Source organism: Alosa pseudoharengus, unplaced genomic scaffold (genome assembly GCF_046254945.1).
Source record: "Alosa pseudoharengus isolate Yale_2024_CS ecotype anadromous, Long Island Sound unplaced genomic scaffold, YU_APseudo_1.1 YU_APseudo_1.1_scf_5, whole genome shotgun sequence".
Lineage (NCBI taxonomy): Eukaryota > Metazoa > Chordata > Actinopteri > Clupeiformes > Clupeidae > Alosa > Alosa pseudoharengus.
Window position 1 is genome coordinate 3970771 of NW_027468837.1, and position 22581 is coordinate 3993351.

At 40.4% G+C, this 22581-nt stretch overlaps 2 protein-coding genes across 2 annotated transcripts; both read right to left on the bottom strand.

Annotated features, from left to right (window-relative positions):
* Nucleotides 1-1712: 1712 nt before the first annotated feature.
* asb14a (ankyrin repeat and SOCS box containing 14a) lies at nucleotides 1713-10785 on the bottom strand. Its single transcript, XM_076267882.1, has 9 exons — nucleotides 10618-10785; nucleotides 9761-9813; nucleotides 9551-9682; nucleotides 9252-9410; nucleotides 5780-6025; nucleotides 5494-5665; nucleotides 4746-5289; nucleotides 4484-4637; nucleotides 1713-2541 (listed from the first exon to the last, which is right to left on the bottom strand). The coding sequence occupies exons 1-9, from the start codon at nucleotides 10740-10742 to the stop codon at nucleotides 2360-2362; spliced, it is 1767 nt and encodes a 588-aa protein (XP_076123997.1). The 5' UTR covers nucleotides 10743-10785; the 3' UTR covers nucleotides 1713-2359.
* Nucleotides 10786-14771: 3986 nt separating this feature from the next.
* Nucleotides 14772-16779, bottom strand: rps23 (ribosomal protein S23). The gene is made up of 4 exons (XM_076268297.1): nucleotides 16684-16779; nucleotides 15804-15963; nucleotides 15589-15709; nucleotides 14772-14956 (listed from the first exon to the last, which is right to left on the bottom strand). The coding sequence occupies exons 1-4, from the start codon at nucleotides 16685-16687 to the stop codon at nucleotides 14810-14812; spliced, it is 432 nt and encodes a 143-aa protein (XP_076124412.1). The 5' UTR covers nucleotides 16688-16779; the 3' UTR covers nucleotides 14772-14809.
* Between the last annotated feature and the right edge of the window lie 5802 nt (nucleotides 16780-22581).

The window sequence follows — 22581 nt, forward strand, 5'->3', positions numbered from 1 at the left end:
TTTATTGAGATGATGAAAATGCCTTCATATTTTGTATCAAAATACTTCAGTGTTGTGTATTTTTGTATTTTCAAAATACTGTAAAATACTTTCTGTGAAACACTGAGATGACATCTATTTAAGTATCTATAAAGCATGAAATCTCTGTCTCTGTCTGTCTGTGGCACCCTCGCATGATCAAGCCTTTTTGTAAGGTAGAGCGTTTATTTTCCTTTGCTGGACTGAATGCAACACTGTTTGAGAAGTTAGTTGTGCTTAAAGGCATCAACTGAGGAGACACCATTACACACACGCCTTTGCTCACACAAGGACAGCACAAGGACTTGAGTCAAAGTCCTTTTAGACAAGTCCCTCCACTCGATGGCCATATTGCAACGCTTTTTGGGCACTTATCGGGCATTTATTTCGGCAGAAATGCGCATGCGCAAGGCTTCACGACACCAACCTTGCTCCAGCGGCGAGATCACAACACATGATTGGCACGATGTCTTCACAACACACCATATGATTGGGTCAATGTATTCACATGTCGAGTCTCTTGCTTTCAGATGTACAAGTGAAAGGATAGACGAAAATACAGTATTTTATTTTGATACATTTTTTGGCTGCTGTATTTTGTAGTTTATTTTGATACATTTTTAAGGTGGGTATTTGGTATTTTATTTGGAAATACATTTTGATGTATTTGTGCCCATCCCTGGTTGTGGGTCAGTGATGGTCTGGGGAGGCATATCGTTGGAGGGACACACACACCTCTACCGGCAAGACAATGCCACCCTCACTGCTCTTAGGTATCGGGATGAGATTCTCAGACCCATTGTCTGACCCTGTACTGGTGCAGTGATCCTGGGTTTCTCCTGGTGCACAACAATGGCCGGCCACATGTGACGAGAGTGTGCAGGGTGTTCCTGGAGGATGAAGGAATTGATTCCATTGACTGTCCCCCCACACTCCCTGACTTAAATCCAATAGAACATCTCTAGGACACTATGTTTTTGTCCATCCAACACCGCCAGGTTGCACCAGAGACTGTCAAGAAGCTCAGTGATGGCCGTGTCCACATCTGGGAGCAGATCCCCCAGGACAACATCCACCATTTCATTAGGAGCTTGACAACATTGTCAAGCATGCGGGGGCCATACGACCTACTGAGTGCCATTTTGAGTTGCTGCGATTAAATGTAGGCAAAATGGACTAGCCTGCCTCATCATTTTTCCACTTTCATTTTTGGGGGGTCTTGGAATTCAGCCCTCTGTAGGTTGATAATTTTAATTTCCAAAAAACGATATAGCATCCTTTCGTTCCTAACACATTACCCAATCCATATCAATATAGATATCCAGCATGATCTTTTTTCCCATTGAGAGCTGATGTGTTTTCAAAGTGTTCCTTTATTTTTTTTTGAGCAGTGTATTTTAGTGACAGCCTATAGGAGTCAAATGTTATTCCTGAAATTCCTAAAATTCAGTATTTATGAGAATATCTTCATAAATTAGCTGAAAACCCATGTCATCTGTGGTGGTCCAGAAGGGTCACACAATTAGATGTCAGAAAACAAAATAACAAAACTAAAGACAGATTTGCATTTCAGAAAAATAACAAAGAAACAGCAATGATAATATAATGATTTATTCATAAATAATAATTCAGGAAATATGTTTTATAGCGGAATGGTTGCCTAGAAACACAGAGACACTGCAACAAACATTGCACAAAAGGTGGTTTATCGAAGATAACTTGCCTTGCAAGTGCTGCAGTGCTTGTTCCAGTATCGCTGTAGCAGAATGTAATGTAAACAATCAACAAAACACTATGAACAGTCAAATACAATTTCAGTAATAGTTCACTAAAATCGCTTTGTAAACAATTAAGAATCTTGCCTTGGTTTACCAAACATTGTATGTTTAGACACATCGCGAAATTAGCCAATTTCAAAATATTGAGAATTAGAGCACATTGAGTACGAGGAAATATTTAAAAGAGCTATGGCACTGCAATAGCAATGGTGTCCCTTACCATACAGGCACGAGCGAGCACCCATGAGGACCTGGATTTTAGCCCGATGCATGTGGGTCATTTGTCAATATAGCCTCCCCATAAACTGTCCTGCTCTGTTTGCTTTCCACTATTCTGTCAATTAAAAGCAAATGTTAAAATAAATAACTTTTAAATCACCATAGCAAATGTTAGCTATTAAAATGTTGGCTACATTTGCAAATATTTTAAGAGCAGTTTGACCTTCAATAGGCATGTCACATCTTGTGTTGCCAATGCTTTTGTAAATTCATGGGAAACAAAAAGTGCATTTGTTCTGGTAGCAATTCAAACATCAAACAGCTAAACAGTCAATCTCAGGACTTCATGTCACATGCCTCATCTTGTTTCTTTGTCCGTAGAGATCATATTCACGGTACAGGATGTATTCCTTAAGACGATCTGGCAAAGGGAGGAAGGTCATGAAGACAGGTGCTCGGAGACGTAAGCGGCCAAGGCAGTTCCTGATTCTCAGCCGGCACAGGTGTTGAAGGGGCCTCACATTTTCTGGAATGTTCAATTAGAATAAGCTTCTCTCCGAATTCTAATAATTGAAATGAAATTAACCAGCTACACATCTTTCTATTTTTTTTTAAGTATATTTTTTGGGCTTTTAGCCTTTATTCCGACAGGACAGTTAAGTGAAGATGGACAGGAAGTGAGTGGGAGAGAGAGATGGGGTGGGATCGGGGCATGACCGCAGGTCGAATTCGAACCTGGGTCCACGTGGGCACTTGGACCCGTACATGGTACGGGCGCTGTAGCCTGCTGCGCCACAGCACCCCCGCATCTCTCTATTTTTATTAATGAACAATTTAAGTAAGTGTAAGTAAGTAAGTAAATTTAATTTATAGAGCACATTTAAAACAGTTTCCACTGACCAAAGTGCTGTACAGAGGATATGGCTAAAAATAGAAAATAAAGCAAATAAGTAAGCAACCTAGCAGCTGCATTTTGTACCAATTGTAGACGAGAAAGTTGGGACTGGGGGAGACCAAGATAGAGGGAGTTGCAATAATCTAACCGGGATGTAACAAATGCATGAATTACTGTTTCTAAGTCCTTGGGAGAAGAGGGTTTGATATGGGAAATAATTCTCAGCTGATGGAAGCTACTCTTGATAACAGAGCTAATCTGCCTTTTAAAACAGAGCTCTGAATCAAGGATGACACCTAGATTTTTGGCATGTGGCTTGACAAAAGAGGAGAGGTGGGCTAATTTTCCTTCAATCAGGGGTCTAGGGCAGGTATAGCTGGGTGTCATCAGCATAGAAGTGAAAAGAGATGTCATATCACCGGATGATGTCACCAAGGGGGAGCATGTATAAACAGAACAGCAAAGGGCCCAAAATGGAGCCTTGCGGGACCCCATAGGAAACAGGAGCTGAGGAGGAAGAGGAGCAACCAAGGGATACTGAGAAGGTTCTGTGTCTGAGGTAGGAGCTGAACCAAAGTAGTGCTGTCCCCTTTATGCCTACCCAGTCTTCAAGACGGGTAAGGAGGGTGTTGTGGTCCACAGTATCAAACGCTGCGCTGAGGTCCAATAGAACCAGGATTGGATTTTGACCTGAATCTAGAGTGAGAAGCAGATCGTTGGTGACTTTTAGCAGAGCCGATTCAGTACTGTGGAGTGTTCTAAAACCTGACTGGAAGGGCTCAAGGATGTTATGCTCAGTCAGGAAGGGAAGCAACTGGGCCAGCACTACTTTCTCCAGTACCTTGGAAAGGAAAGGGAGTTTAGAGATGGGGCGGTAATTATTCAAAGAATTTGCATCCAGGTTGGGCTTTTTAAGCAGGGGTTGGACCACCGCATGCTTAAAGCTGTATGGAAGGGCCCAACACATCAAAGGCATCTTTCAAGATAGGAGAGGGGACAACATCACCAGGGGAAGATGTGGGTTTCATACAGAGGACTATGTCCTTGAGATCTGCTAGCGATACATCAGCAAAGTGACTGAAAGTAAATAAAGGGCCTGAAGACACCTTAACTGGGGGGGAAGGCAGAGGAGGGGGAGAGAACAGTGCTCTGATGTTTTCGATTTTATCAATGAACATTTTTTTACATTTCTCACAAGCATCAGCACTTGTGAAGGGAGCAGGTGAGAGTGGAGGGTTGGTGATTTGATTAATAGTGTGAAACAGAATTTTGGGTCTGTTAGCATGTTGATAAATAATATCAGAGAAGTATTTAGCTCTGGCTGCTTTGGCGGCTGTCTGGAAAGATGCTAAAGTAGATTTAAAAATGCCATTTCCATTCAGCTCTCCGGCAGGCCTGCCTGAGTGAGCGGGAGGCATCATCTCAATCTAACCAGACTTGAGATTTAAATTTCGGACGCTTGTGACAAAGAGGAGCCACCATATCAAGAATGGCTGAGCAGGAGGAGTGGAAAAGAGCGTTTAAAAACATACCTGTTTGCTGCATTACTCCTAAAGGGGTAATCATTACTCACCTTGAATCTGACAGATATCTGGCCATTCTTTGTTTTCCACCAGAGCAGCTTTGAGTTTGGAGCAGAAGGTGGCATGGTCAACATAATCCATCATGACGCGCACTACATGTCCAGTCAGATGCTTTAGACAGTGCAATGTGATGACTTCACAAAACTGTGAGGAGTGAGAGAATGTAAACATGTTCCAGTCAGAGATAATGCAATACTTAAGCTGCCTAATAAGATAAACAACCTGCATTGATCCTCCCTCTCTGCCACTTACCATGGTGTCCTTGATGACCGTGTTGCTCCAGCCCTCATAGTCAGGAGGCACATGGGACCCTTGGCCATAGGGACAGTCAAAGCATCGCTTCACATCATAGCCATAATTGAACAGCATTCTCAGGAGGAGCTCATCCTTGAGAGCATGCTGCAGTGCCGTGGGATAATGTGTGGGATTGACACGTGAGACGTAGTTGACATTAGCACCATAGCGGAGCAGCAGGTTGATCAAGTCATGGTTACCCGTCCGTAATGCTACATGCAGACACTTCACAGGGTCTTGGTTGGGCATAGCGCCAGCCTCTAACAGAATTTCTACAGAGCGTAGGTCCTCATTGGACACTGCAAAGTAGAGGGCAGACTTGCGCTGGTCATCATAATTACGGCGCACCCAAGGGTGGAGCATGAAATTGGGGTCGTAGCCAGCAGACAACAACATCTCCAAGCATTGTGTCTGGCCCCCAGCAGCTGCAGAGTGCAGAGGGCTTATGCCACTATCTTCCACGGCCTCAAACGTTGTCACAGGGATAAGGAGAGCCAGTGCCCTGTAGATGAAAGTACATTTGGTGCTTCTGTTGGTAGTCAGTCCTAATTGAGATTTTATGTCAACCATGTAATACATTTTGGCCTGGCTGATCTGCCTGTGATTACAGTGCATAAGCTAATGTGTGCATATTTATGTTTATCTTGAATAATACAAGTAGAAAGATTCCTGAGCTGAGCATAATTACTTAGGAAGTGCTACTCACGCCACATGTCCACGATGAGCCACTCTATGAATGGGTAGATGCCCTGTGTGTTTGGGCACATCAGGATCTGCCCCATATTTTAGTAGGAGGGAAATTACTTCTGCATTTCCAGATGCTGCAGCTTCAAATAATATAGAGGCACTGTCCTGTGCTTGGGACTTAACATCAGCCCCTAGCAAGCACAATTATCCAGGACCATGTCAGTTCTCTTAATAATATACATGCTATTGTGTATTTTTGCAATTAAGTTTAGGCTTGGTACTTGATGTAAATGCAAGGAGCTCACCTCTTTTCAGCAATGTGTGGACAATGCCCATGTGTCCAATCTGAGCTGCAAGAGCCAGAGGAGTGAGCCCATAGGCGCTGTGGGGGTCAGGCCATGCGCCAGCCTTCAATAGCTGCTCCACAAAATCCTGTTTTCCCAGCCGGGCAGCCTCATGCAGAGCAGTCCTTTGGTTTGCTCCCTCTTGGTTAACGTTGGCACCCATACAGAGTAACATCTTCATCATGTCATGATTGTTGTTTCGTATGGCTGAGAAAGCACATTATATGACCAATTAAAAGGCTGAAAATAATGTTTTACAATTTGCACAGGCTCAACAAAATTGGACAACAGATGATTAATGAAATGTTGCTTGGTCTAGTGAGTCGGATGGCGTCAGAACTTTGTGTAAACGACATGAAAGCATGCATCCATCCAATCCTTAAATCAATAGTTAAGGCTGGTGGTGGTGGTGATGAAATGGTGTGGGGGGTATTTTCTTGCTACACTTTGTGCCCCTTAGTACCAGTGTTGCATCATTTAAGTGCCACAGCCTACCAGGCTATTGTTGCTGACCATGTACATGACCACAGTGTACCGATCTTCTGGCTACTTCCAGCATCAGACATGTCACAAAGCCTGAATCATCTCAAACTGGAACATAACAAAGAGTCCTCTGTACTCAAATGGCCTATACACCAGATCTCAATCCAACACAACAAAGCATCTTTGATATAGTGGAATGGGTAACTCACATTATGGATGTGCAACCGACAAATCTGCAGCAAGTGCATGATGCTATCATGTCATGTCAATATGGATCTAAAACTCCACCTTGTTGAATCTATGCCATGTCAATTACTGTAAGGGAGTTCTGAAGGCAAAAGAGGGTACTAGCAAGTAAAGCAAAGTGTCCAGTGAGCGTTTATTTAGGGCCCGCACACCAGAGGTGCAAAGCCCTATTGTTTCTGTACGGATTATTAATGTAGCCGCCCGAGCACCTACAGTTGTGTAGTTCTGAAGTGTGTGCCATTTTTTTGCTATCGATTCTATGGTGGCGCTATGCCAGACATGCATTTGGACATGTGAATATCATCATTACCATAATAATCAATAACCTGTTGTTTCAGCCAAATTAGCTAATGCATTGCGTCTTTCACACATTTCCTGTTTATTCAGCGAGATATTTAAAATAATTGTGTCACCAGTGTGACACATTTCAACATATCAACAATCCCCTCACTATTCAACATCAACAACATCTTGACATCATGTCCTCTAATTTGACATGATTTTGATCAACTATCTAGGACAGTGTTTCTCAAACTTTTTCAGACTAAGGACCACTTAACCAGTAAAAAAACCTCACGCACCACAAAGGCAGTAACCACACTTTGAGAAACACTGATCTAGGATCTATTTGGTCAAACGAGTGCACATTCTCACAATATATAAAAAACAATTCTTGCAATGACGCCTCCAGAGCTCTGTATTGGATTAATGTACTACTCATTTTCTTTCTGGTGCAAAACAAGAATAATTTTGATGCAAATACACTTAATAATGAAATGACTGTTTGCCTTCAGTATATTCTACTCAAACCAAACAACTCTGAAATGTAGGCTATAATAATAAAAAAAAAACATCTTGTGAACATCATTTAGAAACACAGAAGCACAAATCTGAATTTGGTGAAGGAAATATTTTCTCTGGCTTTTTTCTGTCTCAGCAGCAAGTAGGCTAGCTCTGATGCACTGTAAAACTCAGAACAAGACATTTCATCTCACGCTGCTATCAGCGTAATATAATCTATGTGACTCAAACGATAAGTGCATTCTCTGTTGGGATAGTGATGACAGACAAACTGAGAGAGATGAATGACAGCAGGATGAATTCGATTCTCAAAAATACGGAACAAAATGCATTCCGTATCAGTTCAATACGGAACACATCTTTTTCTTTTCAAATACGGGACGATTCCATTTTTTACGGAGCGGTTGATCTGCAGAGTACCGTAGGTAGCCTATGTCTCATTTTAAATGCCTAACGTCACTGTGTCTAAAAATCGAGTGCCCGTCCCCTAGCTCTACAGATACAAATCAAAGCTACAGGTACAAATCACTTTTGCACCATTTATCTCAATCACATGTGGTGCAAAAATGAGAGCACGGAAAACAGCATTTGAGACTTCTAGTGGCAGATTCAAGCAGTTGTAGTTACTGACTGGTGTGCGTGAGAAAAAATGGTCAGACCCATAGATTGAATAAATGCATTTGGAAGAAAAAATTCTAGTCTCAGCTCGTCACATAAACGTTTACAAGTGTACACATTTTGTTCATGCTCTCGCATTTGTAAATACATAAATGTGCTGTAAATACAGGTGTTCAAATTTACTGATACACATCTGTGGCTTTTGGCTACAGGTACAAAATCTATTGCCACAAATGCTCAAGAGTTTTGCACCAAATATATCTTCATAGGGTAGAGTAGAAGGGGGTGTGGCGTGGGTGTGACAGTAGTTGTTTCTCAGGTTGAGACCACTTTAGTTTTGATGTAGTTCCCTACTCTGCCTCTTTTGCAACTGTCCCATGGCAGAGGCATGTGGTGTCATATTAAACGTGCCATCTCGGCCTTTTTTATGCATATTCATCACTTGTATTTTGTGCATTTTTCCTAATGCAAACTGTCTACTTATGTTATGCCCATTATACACGGGTTTCGTTTTTTATCTCTTGCCCCGGTGCACAATATTAAAAGTTTCTCTCACGCTGCAGCAAAGTCCTTTTAGGCAAGTCCCTCCACTCGGCGACCACATTGTAACGCTTTTTGGGCACTTATCGGGCATCTATTTCGTCAGAAATGCTCCTGCGCAAGGCTTCACGACACCAACCTTGCTCCAGCGGTGAGATCACAACACATGATTGGTATGATATATTAACAACACACCACATGATTGGCACAATGTATTCACATGTTGAATTGTGGGCGAGATATGTGTAGGCAACTGCCATATTGGCGTTACAAACTAACATGCATTTCTATGGAGGATTTTTTGAGTGCTGTGTGTACTCATTAGAAAGTTGCAGAGTGTGCAGTACTGGCTGCTATCAGTGTGAATGAAATGTCATGAAAACAGCGGAGAAAATAAGTATTGAACACGTCAACATTTTTTTTAGTAAGTATACTTCCAGTGAGGCTTTTCGCATTAAATTTTCACCAGACATACTATTTTCCTGCTCCTTGCGTCCTGCTCGATTCCTGCCTGATTGCTTTTCTTTCATCTTTCATGCTTCAGAGAGGTAGAGAGCAATAAACAGCCAAACTAAGGTCGGTTGTAGCGTCCATTATTCCACAATACACAACGCAGAGTGAACAAGGGAGGGGAGAGACGCCACATGTATGGCTAATCCACAGGATATGTCAAGAGTCAGACTCAAGAGAGAAAGGTTTGACCACCCTGTAATTCATTTGTATACATTAGGATACTTTTATTTACCTGTGACAAGTAGTGTCGTCTCTTCATTATCGAAAACATTGAAACAGCTGCCCTTGTCCAGGAGAAAAGAAGCATTCTCGATCAGACCCTTCTCCACAGACAGGAAGAGGGGTGTCTCTCCCTTGTACGTACGCTTGTGTATTGCATCCCTCGGGGAAGCTTTAAGACACACAGTTCAGACATTAGCCTGGTAAACTGATTGCTCAATGCTATTACACTTGTGCCAACCGATAGACCTGCCATGGAGTTTGGCAGTGTTGCAGTTCAGTGTCAGTGGATGTTACAGGTTTGAAACAAACCTGCAAAAGTGATTTCTAGGAGTGTGTAGTTACTCTGACTGGCTGCCTCATGTAAAGCCACCCAGCCTCTGTTGTCTGCATCAGAAAAGGCTTTCTGGTGGGTTGTCAGATTGCGGAGAACCACCTCATCCCCTAATGCAGAGAAATACAGGTTTCAGTATGCCCTGAATAATGTGTGCACCTGTGCATTCTGTCAAGTTTCACTCATACCTGTTCTAATGGCAGTAAGGACTCTGTCCAGTTTAGAAGGCTGTTGAATAATCCTGTGAAAAGCAAAATGATGTTGATGGATAATGAAGGTATCAAGCAGTTTGCAACATTCAATGCCAGCTGTTATGTGTGAAGACTGATTGAAAGATTGTTGTGAACACAAGCCAACATCAAGTACATATTCACTATGAAGAGCAATAGTTTCTTTGGAAAGAACAAATTCAATTATCAAAACAAACCCAAAAGTAATTGTCAGTTAACGTCATGTGACATTTTGACCACATTTCTAATGTCAATTGGAGATGGCATGTCATTAGAGCCCATATGGGTCTACAGTACAATGCCTCAAAGATGCAACAGTCTACCTTATACCTCATCACCTCATATCACACCAAAACCCATCTCAGCCAGACATGACCCCTAGTTGTTTGTTTGTTTTATCTTTCTCTGTGTAAAGGACTTTGTGCTCACTATATACTTGAACAGTGCTACGTAAACAAAACACATTATTATAATACAATGATTACTTTGTCCCTATGTTTGAAATGTCTCGCTATTCTAATTCTTCACACACACATACACCTACGATTTAATTTGTGATGTAACTTATCTATTGATTGGGTGGTGTTCAGTACACCTTGCCGTTATTCAGTTCTAAATACCCACATGGTTGTGGATCTCACCTGAAATAATAATAATAATATTCAAAAAAACAATGGACATGCCTTTAATTCCTTAACTGACATTTGAGATTTATTAGCTGTAATTGTTATTTTGCCACCAATATTTATGCTTTTCCTTCTTCCTACCTCAAATATTTAATTCAAGAAGCAAAATCTCTCTCTAGATGACACTACCTATGTGCACTCCCCGAGTATCCCTGTAACTCCGTTTGTTTGCTGTGCTCCAGTAGGCTCTGTTCAATCCCAAACTGTGTGGCTATGTCCTCATCCAGGATCAATGCTGATGATTCCATGTCCATCTGTCTCTTTCTTGCTCAATGTCCAGCTTTATGTGAATGCAGGTGATCTTTGAAAAACAGTGGTTGGTAAAGAGACGAATGTTAGCAAATAAAGAGTGCATGTTATCAAATTACCTAATGTGGCACATGTCAATATATTATATCACTATTACTTACACAAACATTTCACTGATCATTGTACTGAACACTTGAATAGAACTCTTAAGATGAATACTGAGACATGTCTGAATATTGGCAAAGCCACACATTTCAGACATACAGTTCTCCTCTGTCAATTCTTCTAAAAATAGACCAGGTAACCCTTTTTAACTAAAATATCTTATTTTATATTACCGATCATCAGCAAGCAGCGTTTCTGTTGTGTCCTTTAGTGGGGTTCTGAATGATAGCACTTACTGGACACTGAGATATAAATATTGCTTCATAGCTATAAATAACTGATCACGAGACAGACCCAGGGCACTTCCCCCCTCTTCCCCGCTGGCCTACTGATCTTCAGTGACTTTTTTTTTTTCAGACTTGGGTTACTAAGAGAGAGCACAGGAGGGGCTCTCATCCATTCTGATCAATACAGCAGTAATACTGACCTTAATTAGCATGATTCTCAGTGAATATTTAGTACAGAGGACCTGTGAGGAGGACTACAATCATTTTAAATGGGGGCACATAATCTATTCTTGTGTTGACACAATGTCAAGTTTAGTGTATGCTAAATTTAGTAACCCCTTGTTTCTGATTATGACCCATGTACTACTTAACTTCCCCCCTACTCTCATCCCCTACATAGACTTCTTGAGTAGATGAATACCTTCAGTGGCAAGCTAATCTCCCCCAAATGTTCCTCTATGACAATCAAATTTCCTTCTGAATGAATAAAGTAGTTCTTATCTACTCAAATCTTATCTAAAGCTCAAGCAGTTTGCGTGGGCTGCGCAATATTGTCTTTGTGATCAGCAGTTAGCTTAGATACAGTCTGTGTCCACTAGATGGCAGGATTCATCAGGACTGTTTTGAAGTAATGCCTTTACAAATGTATTTCTCACACTTAGCCTTAAACACTTTACCAAAATAATGACTTCAAACATATCTAATGATACACTGATTTATAATTATGAGGAATGTCATCTCTGACATTGTTGATGTGCATCGCTGTTGATCGCTTTAGCTATAAATTGGGTAGTCAATGAAAATGTGGTTTTGTTTTTTGATGACTGGGGCATGTCAATTATTACCGTTGTGTTGCTTTAAAGTTTTAGTGAAATCTTATGACAAGCACTTTTAAGTTCAGTGCCTTTACTTCAGCTTTGTAGTGATGATCTTTATAGGTTGCTGCCTTAACCTAGGTGGGAAGAGGGCATTGTAACCAGATTCATCCATCTGTGTCTTAAAAGTACTCTTCAAATGTTCTTCAAATGTTTATAATGTAATCATACAGAACCCTAATTAGGAAACCATTTTTTAAGTAGGTTTATACTCTGAGAAACTTAAAACAATAATCAGAGGCATATCTTTCAAGAGTTTTGATGTTAACTGACTATTTTTGAAAATCATACCATACTGTCAAGGCAACATAAAAGCAATCAACTTTTTGTTCAAAGTTGCATCTTGAAGGCATCCAGTTTCAAATGAATTAATGGAATGGAGTCATCAGCCTGTCAGATTGGGACAAGCTTGTGCAGATGGGGGTTGATGCTCACCTGGTATCTTGGATCACAGACTACCTGACGAAGAGACCACAGTTGGTCAGGCTGAAAGACTGCTTCTCAGAGGCTGTAATCAGCAGCACCGGAGCGCCTCAGGGGCCTCACGAGCAGGATGCTGGCAATCATGGACAATGACCACCACCCACTACACAGCACGCTCAATAAACAGAGGAGCATGTTCAGTGGCAGACCTCTGTCCCAGTCATGCTCAACAGACAGGTTGAGAAGGTCCTTTGTCCCCAGGGCCATCCAATGCCACACAAAAGGGGAGGGGAGAAATTGACTTTTCAGCATGAGCCTGTCTCTTTCAGCTCCCATCATATCACTTTGCCTGCTGTCCACCTGACTTCTTTTACAGGCAGTCCTCCTATACAATATGGACTGTGGTCATAGCATCTATGTTATAACTTATGCCAAAATTATTTATACCCCTGGCAAATATTGATGTAATGTTGATTTTCTCTTGACCAATAAGTTTGTTCTGACTGAAAATTACACTGCCACATGGCTAAAGGTTGTAAGACAATGTGGTAGAAACATGGAATCAAACAAAATCATACCCTTTTTAAACAATCAATGGAAACATCTTTATTTACCATCAAAGCTCTCAAAATGCCCATGTTGCCTTACACATTCACTCACTTAGTCTTTAGTCTTCAGGGCTCACTTTGAGATTCAGCCTAGAGGGAGAAATGCGCAGTGTTAACAGTGAGGGTTGTAGCTGCTAGTAATCAAGGATCTTTGGTGTTAATGTACCGTGTTACGAAGCGCAATGAAGCAAACATCAGCTTTTTCACCCTCATGCACTCCAAGTGGGGTAATCTCCCTGAAACAACAGCAGATGTCTAAGAGCAGAACAGTTGAATAAAGAGTTCAAGATTATCTTTTTGATCTTAGGCTGCTCCTAGTCATGGGTAAGTTTAGCCATCTCCAATATCTTATGCCTTTACCAGTTATAGTATACACATGATTTTTCTTGCCACATTTTTTTCTGCTACTTGCTATTCCGCACTTTTATTGTTCAGTCCATTTCTACATTTTTGACATTCCCAAAAAATGATGAGCCTCTCAATTTCAGGGCCAGGTCAAACTTTCTTCCCTGTCCCTTTCTTCAGTCCTCAACCTCGACACCGTTTTGAAATGTTTAAGTACCTTTATATTTCCTTTGTTCATACACTGTTTCACAATTTATTTTTTGTCTTGTCAATTTCATCTTCCTATGCTGAAGTTTGAACCCTTCACATTATTTTGAATAACTACCTTTGTTAACCCTGCTACACAAATGCAAGGTGATGGTGGGGGTTCTGGTAAAGCTAAATTGTCCTTAAAGCAACACGAAAGAATTTTTTGTTCCTTAAAATAATGTTTCCAAAATCATTTCAGTGGTTAATCAACTCGTATCAGGGTGAACAGTACTTCTGCATCCGCTTCGCGGCCCTCTATCGGCTATAACCGCACTATGTAAGTTTGCCAGATCGGGTAGCGGATCTGTAGTTCCATGGAATAAGACATAAGAAACTACAAATTTGACTTGCATCTCATGTCGCAATACATCATACTTTCATAAAATCATGCAGCATATTCTACCTTGTCTGACATCGTTATTTGCAAAGCCAGTGCTCGATAAACAAATAGCGTGCGTGCGACAGAGGAAAATTCTTTGGTGTTGCTTTAACCAAGCATTCTTAAATTGGCAATTGGCTTAAATTGGATAGTTCTCTAGCCAGATACAGTACATGTCTGAACTCAGTAAAAGAACACAGTAGGGAATGTTGTGGTCAATTGGCTTCATGCAGCTAGAGGGAAGTGCAAGCCAAATCTCTTCACAGATGGCTACATGTTTTGCAACACAATGGGGCCAGCCTTCCATATACCGAACACAATTTTATTTTCATGTCACTGCTGCAGGCAGGCTATGCGTAACAGAAAGAGAGATAAAACCCGCCCAGAAACTACTGCTAGGTAGGTCTGCAAAAATAGCAGAGAAGCCAACCATGCCTGTCATTCTGTCTGTCTTGTCACTCTCTCTCCATCACTCTCGTATGAAATCAACAACAGTCTCACAAATCTTCACGATTCAAGTGAATGACATATCTTGATTCAAAACAACGAACTTCGCCGAAAAGCGACTAGTTTGCAGGTATGTGGATTGCAGGTGTTAGCCTCCAAAATCAGAGCTCTACAAAAATGGTCTCAATGATTGGCATGGAATGGTTGCCAAAGAGCCGAGGAATTATATTTACACATTGCCCCAACAAAATAAACCTGCTAACCCTTAATACTACACATTGTTAAAAATGATATACAAGAAATCTTAACACATGGCTTCAGAATTGAAAAACCTTTATTGTATTCAAAGGTGCTTTATGATCTTGGTCTCTCTTTCTTGCCTTTGTACAAGGCCAGAAGTGACACATTGGCAACTTTCACCACCTTGAATCGCACACCAGGGATATCACCAACGGCATGGCCCTTGCGACCAAATCCTGCCACAAGAACTTCATCGTTTTCCTAAACACAATGAAAGTGAGGATGTCAACTTTAACTTTACTTATAGCAAAGAAATGTCCAGACAGGGGCCTGTGTCCATTTAGCATTTTTTTCTGAGCACCAATGTTTTTTCAGTTGTTCCCAAAGAGGGCATGTATGCAGCCACCTGGAGAAATGTACTACATCCAGTGTCTTTAAGCGCTTTTAATTGAAAATAGCAATTATATAACTTAACTGCAAAATTGATATAAATGGCAGACTTAACTCCGTAATTGTATACCTTTTTTATTTTATCTGAAGTTACTGAGGAACAGTCAGTGTACAATCTAAAAATCACATTACTGTAACAAAGGTTACAATACCTGAATCCCAACCCTATTGTATTACACAATACAAATCCCAATTTGAGAGTTGTCTGCCAGCACACTGTCTACACTTATATTAGCAAGCTAATTACACTGTTACAGAAACTAAGCAATGTAGAACATCTGTGATGGAACACTGGGTTGAAGGACATGCCAGCAGAAAAAACCCTCCAAATGGACACAGGACATTACATGGCATTTAAGAGGAAAACATTTGCTAAACTGAGTAAATAATCACTGATTTCCCAAACAGACATGAATATTTGGGAAAATTGAATATTAACTTACCTCAATGAAGTTCAAGCAACCATCATTTGGAACAAAGGCGGTGATTTTTTTGCCATTCTTGATCAGCTGGACCCTGACACACTTCCTGATAGCAGAGTTGGGCTGCTTAGCTTCAACACCACTGTGATGAGAAAACCATGTTAGTTCTTACACAGCCTCACAATTATGGTATTTCATAATATGTACAGAATTATAACGCCATGAACCTCACTTACACTTTCTCAAGGACAATGCCTTTGGCATGAGACGCGCCACCAAAGGGATTGGCCTTCAGTGCGGTACCCAAATGGGCCTTTTTGTACTGCTTGTCGTGCCATTTCTGTTCACGGCGATGGTTCCGCAGCTTTCTGGCGGTACGCAGACCACGACACTTGCCTGTGAAGATGCGAAACACAACATCCCTTAATCGTCAGAGATGTACGAGATTAAAAACGTCAAGCTACTCTAATACAACACAACCAACAGCTAACGTTGTTCACAAGATTGATTCGGATATTCTTACAAGCAAACACAGCTTTAAAGATTTCGCTCATCAATATCGTTCACTTTTGTTAAAGGAACAATTGACTAAGTCACATTTATGCCAATTACTTTGTGCTGTTCAGAACCAAACTGCATAGACGATCCACCTTACAGTCAATATCCCTAACATTGTAACGTTACCCTCAATGTTGGTGAATAACATACTTATCAAAAGATGCTATGCTAATGTTCCAAAATCGAGGCAAATGCGGCCTCGTGCAATATCAATAGTCGTCCATTACATTTCTAAGATTCAGTGAAGTGTCGCTTGCTTTTTATTGTTTATAAAAAACTTGTTTATGAAAGAGGGGTACGGGAAGGCATCGGATGAACGACACTTGATTATCGCTCGCTTGATTCGACCATGATTTAACGTTAGCCATAAAATGGCGTGGCCGAGCTCCACGTTGTGTTACGTTTGATTGAAAAAAACGTTTAAAACACAATCCTTCTTGCGTTAGCATTTAGTTGAAACGCAACAGCAGCTCATAAGATTTACTTTTATCGTTTAGAGCTAAATAAAACAATACATAACATACCAATAAGCACAAAATTGTAAAAACATACACCTACCCATGTTTATAGATTACGAGCCCTCGCTGGAAAGGAAGATCCCAGGGTTCCCAGCGCAAATGTCTGTCTTTCAAGACCCGAAGGTGTCTTACGATGTGCCTGATTGTAATAGCTATTTGTTAAATTTTACGTGAGAGTTTCTTATGCAATTGTGATATAAATTATACAATTATAGCATTGAACATTTGGTACAATGATTATATAAAATAATCAACATATTTGTGCTAAAAAAATATATATTTTTTACAAGGATTAGTCCCTTATTAGACATTCTCTGGATTAGTGCCTCGTCCGCGAGGTCAGGTATACTTTCCAACGCCTGCACTAAAATGCGCCTTCTTCAAAGACAGTATGGGCTGATATGGGGTTATTCTACATTTTCCAATTGGGTGAAGCATAGGCTATTTGACCTAACTATTGAGGATCATTCTTTTTCTATAGTTTTTTTTATGCATGGTTGCCAACCGTTCTGTAAAATACGGAATCGGAAAGGAAAGGAAAAGGACATGTTCCTTACTGATATGGAACGCAATTTTGTTCCGTATTATTGAGAATCAACTCAGTGCAAATCCATGACAGATCAGTATAATAAGCTAGACTCAGGGTTGCCAACTTTGGGTGTTTGGCTGGAGTGAGACTTTGTGAAGTCATAGTGCGTGTGCGTTAAATTTTTCCCTAAACCTAATTTACAAAATGTCTGTCCCCTGACTTTTTTGCTATGTACAGTATAATCCCTGATTTATGTTTTAAAAAAGTTTCTTCAAAATGTACAATTAAATTATTAATTGCACTTGAAAACCAGTGTTTTAACCCCGTGGCATGGAAGGATTATGAGCCACTGGGCCCCTGGGCACAAACATTAAAAGGGCCCCCCTGCCCACCTGAAAAAGGTAGTAGCTCAGTAGAAAAAATTGAAAAATAACCCCTTAAATTATGACTTCTGACGAGTTTTGTGGAAAGAAATGGACAGATTGAGACTTATGAATGTGTGCATGAGTGTACATATGTATCAGGGATGGAAATAGCCTAAAATATTTTTTTCCACCTACCATTGTGGCTGGTGGATTCCAAAGTCTACCAGCCACTAGAGATACAGTATGAACATTTGATGAAAAATCATGACCAAAATGATCACGGTTATTGGTATTATTGCAATATGATTAAAATGTGCTGACTTTTTTTCTAAACCTATACCTATACCATCAATGTTGGACAAAACTCATAATTGGCCTGCCCTTCATGCCCAGTAGCAACAAATCTAAAGGTCAACAGAACAGCTATAGTGTCATAAAAGTGGTGTGGCTCCTTTAAGACCAATCCACTGGTGTGAGTTCTGGAGTGAGCCTATGCCTTGAAACAACATTTTATCCTTCTACAGATATACAGTATTGAATGTGTAAAACCCCAAAAATTACATTAACTGATTTATTTTTTGACCCTTTTGAAACAAAGTGCACACCCTGATTGTGAAATTACCCATATCAACTGTTGAAGGAGAGAAATGGTATAGTTTTTCATTCCATGATGCCCCCAATTAGACAGGTCTGGACTACAGACAGGCCATTGTAGCACCTGGACTTTTCCTCTATGGAGAAATACTGTGTAAATAGGTGCAGAATTAATTTTGCCATTGTTTTCCGGAAATATTCAAGGTCTTCCCTGAAAAGACATTGTCTGGATACGTTGGATAGTTGAATACTCCCTCTCCTCTTTAGCCCAGAGGAGTCCATGATTTCCAAAAAATTGCACATTTTGATTGGTCTAACCACAGGGCCTTTTTCAACTTTACCGTAGTCCATTTTAAATTACCTCAAGCTCAGATATTTCTGTATCATGACTTAATACAATTTCTTCTTTGCATGGTAGTTTGTGAATGGAGCATTAAACTGTGCTCATAGACAATAAATGGTTGTCAGGAGTTTTCCTGAGCCCACACAATAATTTTCTTTAGAAAAAGGTCTGGTTTTAATGCAGTGCACCTGAGGTTCAAAAGTAGCCTGGGAATACCCATACGAACTTTCGGCAATTTTGGGATTTGCTCTGCAGGTCCGTCTAAGAGGGCATTGAAGCCCATTTCCAATGTCCCTAAAACATGAGCATGCAAATTCAATCGCTAATCCGGCATGGACGTGTATGTCTTTGGAATTGAGTAAACAACAGCAAAACAGCATTTAGATTATTGTCTTTGAACTATTCTCAATTAAACATAGTGTTGATAGTGTTGATTGTGTTTCTACGTTTTCCTATTCTTATTATTCCGTCATGGAAGTCTATGGGAGCTCATAGAACGGTCTGGTAAAAAGTTGTAAAATTTGGCACACAAATTAGGCACAGTCCCATGATTAATTTCACCAAGTTTCAAGTCGGCACCTCGAGCACGCTAGCGCCACCAACAGGCCAAAGTTGGACGTGCGTTCATGCAGGTAACTTTTGACCCGTTGGCCCGATTGTCAAATATGAGGTATCGTTGGAATCCATAGATCAAGCTGAGTTCAATGCACTGTATGACGTCATTTTCCGCCATGATGGATTTTCCACCATATTGGATTTAATCAAAAACACCTAAAAGTTTTCACAGGTCACAAAGTTTGTCCGATTGACACCAAACTTGACACACATAATCTTCAGTCCAAGCCTCAAAGAAGTTATCCCTTTTTGTCTTCAAAGCTAAAACCGTTCGCCCGTAACAGCCAATCAAATTTGGTGGCGAAGCCACCAAACAGGAAGTGAAGGGATATCTCAGCAATGCTTTCACGTATCAAAACCAAACTTGGTACATGGACTTGAGACCCCATCCTGAGGATGCACAATACATTTGGAGTCTTTTGACCACTAGGGGGGCGCTATAATCACAGGAAGTAGGCTCATATCTCAGCAATGCTTTCATATATGGAAACCAAACTTGGTATATGGTCTTGGGACCCAATCGTGAGGACACACAATACATTTGGTGATCTTCGACCACTAGGGGGGCGCTAGAGATACAGGAAATTAGCTCATATCTCAGTAACGCCTTTACATATCAAAACCAAACTTGGTACATGGACTCAGGACCCGATCCTGAGGACGCACAATGCATTTGGTGTACTTTGACCACTAGGGGCGCTATAATTAGGAAGACTTTCTCCTATTGACACCAAACTTGGTACGTTGATTCGTGAACACATCCTAAGGACCCTTGGTGACATTTGACCACTAGGGGCGGTATGATTAGCACTTTCACCTATCACAACCAAACTTAGTGGACTTGGGACTACATCCTGAGGATGCACAATAAATTTGTGTACTTTGACCACTAGGGGCGCTATATTTCTTAACACTTTCACTGATTGAAACTGAACTTGGTATGTGGAGTCATGACCCCATATTAAGACTGCACAATTATTTTGGTGACCTTTGACCACTAGGGGTGCTATAATTATCAACACTTTCACCGATTTAAACCAAACTTGGTATGTGGTCTTAGGAGTACATCTTAAGGACACACAATAAATTCGGTGACCTTTGAATCCAGTCCAGTCCAATCCAATCCAATCAACTCCAATCCAATCTAACACAACACAGTCAAGTCCAGTCCAATCCAATCCCAACTCTTGCTCAACTGCTTATCTGCTTGGCCCCCTCATTGCTGCTTGCAGCTATATTTAGGGGTCCGAGCAGCATAGCTGCAGGAACCCTATTGTTTCTGTACCGTTCATTTTTTGGCCAAAATTCTGTAAAAGTCATACTGCAGCCTAAACCGTAACTCCAAAACTCTTGAAATTTTCAGGTATGGTTACCAGTACCCCCCTCTACCCATAACCCAAAATTTGGGGTACTGCACCCAAAGGTGGCGCTATTGAAAAAAAAAGTTAATTATGCTTATTTCTCCTTACCAGATTCACCTAGACTCAAAATTCTTTCAGAATATTAATCTCTAAACTCAGATGCATCTTTTTGGCCCTGGTCTTATGGTCTACAAATGTTTACTTTTTCCACAATTTCATGGAAAAGCCAAACATTATAAAAAGTTTCACACTCTTCAAAAATAATCGAATCTTCACCAAAATTCTCACAGACAATGTTTAGACCAAGCCTCACAAAAGTTATCGCTCAGAATTTTGATATTTTGTTCCATTTCAGAGATATAGGCCAATAAAGTTAGACCACTTAGGCCTTTTTTCCTAGATCACCTATATTCCTATAAACCGTAAGTCCTAGAAACTTGACATTTTCAAGTATTGTTACCAGTACCCCCCACTACCCATAACCCAAATTTGGGGTACTGCACCCAAAGGTGGCGCTCTTGTCAAAAACGCTTATTTCTCCTTACCAGATTCACCTAGACTCAAAATTCTTTCATCATATTAATCTCTACATTCAGATGCATCTTTTTCACCCTGGTCTTATGCTCTAAAAATGTTTACTTTTGCCACAATTTCAGAGAAAAGCCAAACATCATAAAAAGTTTCACAGGCTTCAAAAATTATCAAATCTTCACCAAAATTCTCACAGACAATGTTTAGACAAAGCCTCACAAAAGTTATCAAAAGAATTTGGATACGTTGTTCCATTTCAGAGATATAGGCCAATAAAGTTCGACCACTCAGCCCATTTCTCCTATATCACCTATATTCCTATATGAGTAATTTTTTTTTCTTGGATAACAACCATACAACCATCATTAGGTGGATACCATTAACAGTGCACATTTTCAGATATGTACTCTTTTTTATAAAGCCCTTAATTCTATTGTCAAATGTATGCTAGGAATTTTCTTGATGTTGTGTGTTTGCCAACACACATTTTCACCATTTGAATGTGACTGCTCAATGTGTATGATTGTCAGTGGCTGAGTGGGATAATGCCTATTGCTGGTGTTTGTTAGGTTGAGAGTTCGAATCCTGCTAGAGCTTTAGGCTCAAGATGCACATGCTATTGGTTATTGAAGATTCACACTATTGAACAGCACCTGAATGACATCAGACAATTAACATTCACACTCATTAGTTGCCAAGAATCAGAATGCCGACACACTCTATGACATATAGGGGAACTTCTTTGTTTACTATTTTTCCTTCATCATTAAGTCTATCATATTTATATTTCATCCATTACTGTTCTTCTCTATAAATGTCTAATTGCCCCAGAATATCCAAAAGTTTTCAGGTGTACTCTTTCAGGAAAGCCCTTCATTTTATTGTCAAATGTATACTTGGAGTTTTTCTTGTGTGTTTACCAACACACATTTTCACCATTTGAATGTGACTGCTGAATGTGTATGATTGTCAGTGGCAGAGTGGGATAATGCCTAGTGCTGGTGTTTGTTAGGTTGAGAGTTCGAATCCTACTAGAGCTTTAGGCTCAAGATACACATGCTATTGGTTATTGAAGATTCACACTATTGAACAGCACCTGAATGACATCAAACAATTAACATTCACACTCATTAGTTGCCAAGAATCAGAATGCCGACACACTCTATGACATATAGGGGAACTTCTTTGTTTACTATTTTTCCTTCATCATTAAGTCTATCATATTTATATTTCATCCATTACTGTTCTTTTCTATAAATGTCTAATTGCCCCAGAATATCCAAAAGTTTTCAGGTGTACTCTTTCAGCAAAGCCCTTCATTTTATTGTCAAATGTATACTTGGAGTTTTTCTTGTGTGTTTACCAACACACATTTTCACCATGTGAATGTGACTGCCTATTATGTCGGATTGTTAGTGGCTCAGAGGGATAATGCCTAGTGCTGGTGTTTGTTAGGTTGAGAGTTCGAATCCTGCTAGAGCTTTAGGCTCAAGATGCACATGCTATTGGTTATTGAAGAGTCACACCATTGTACAGCACCTGAATGACATCAGGCAATCAACATTCACACTCATTAGTTGCCAAGAATCAGAATGCCGAC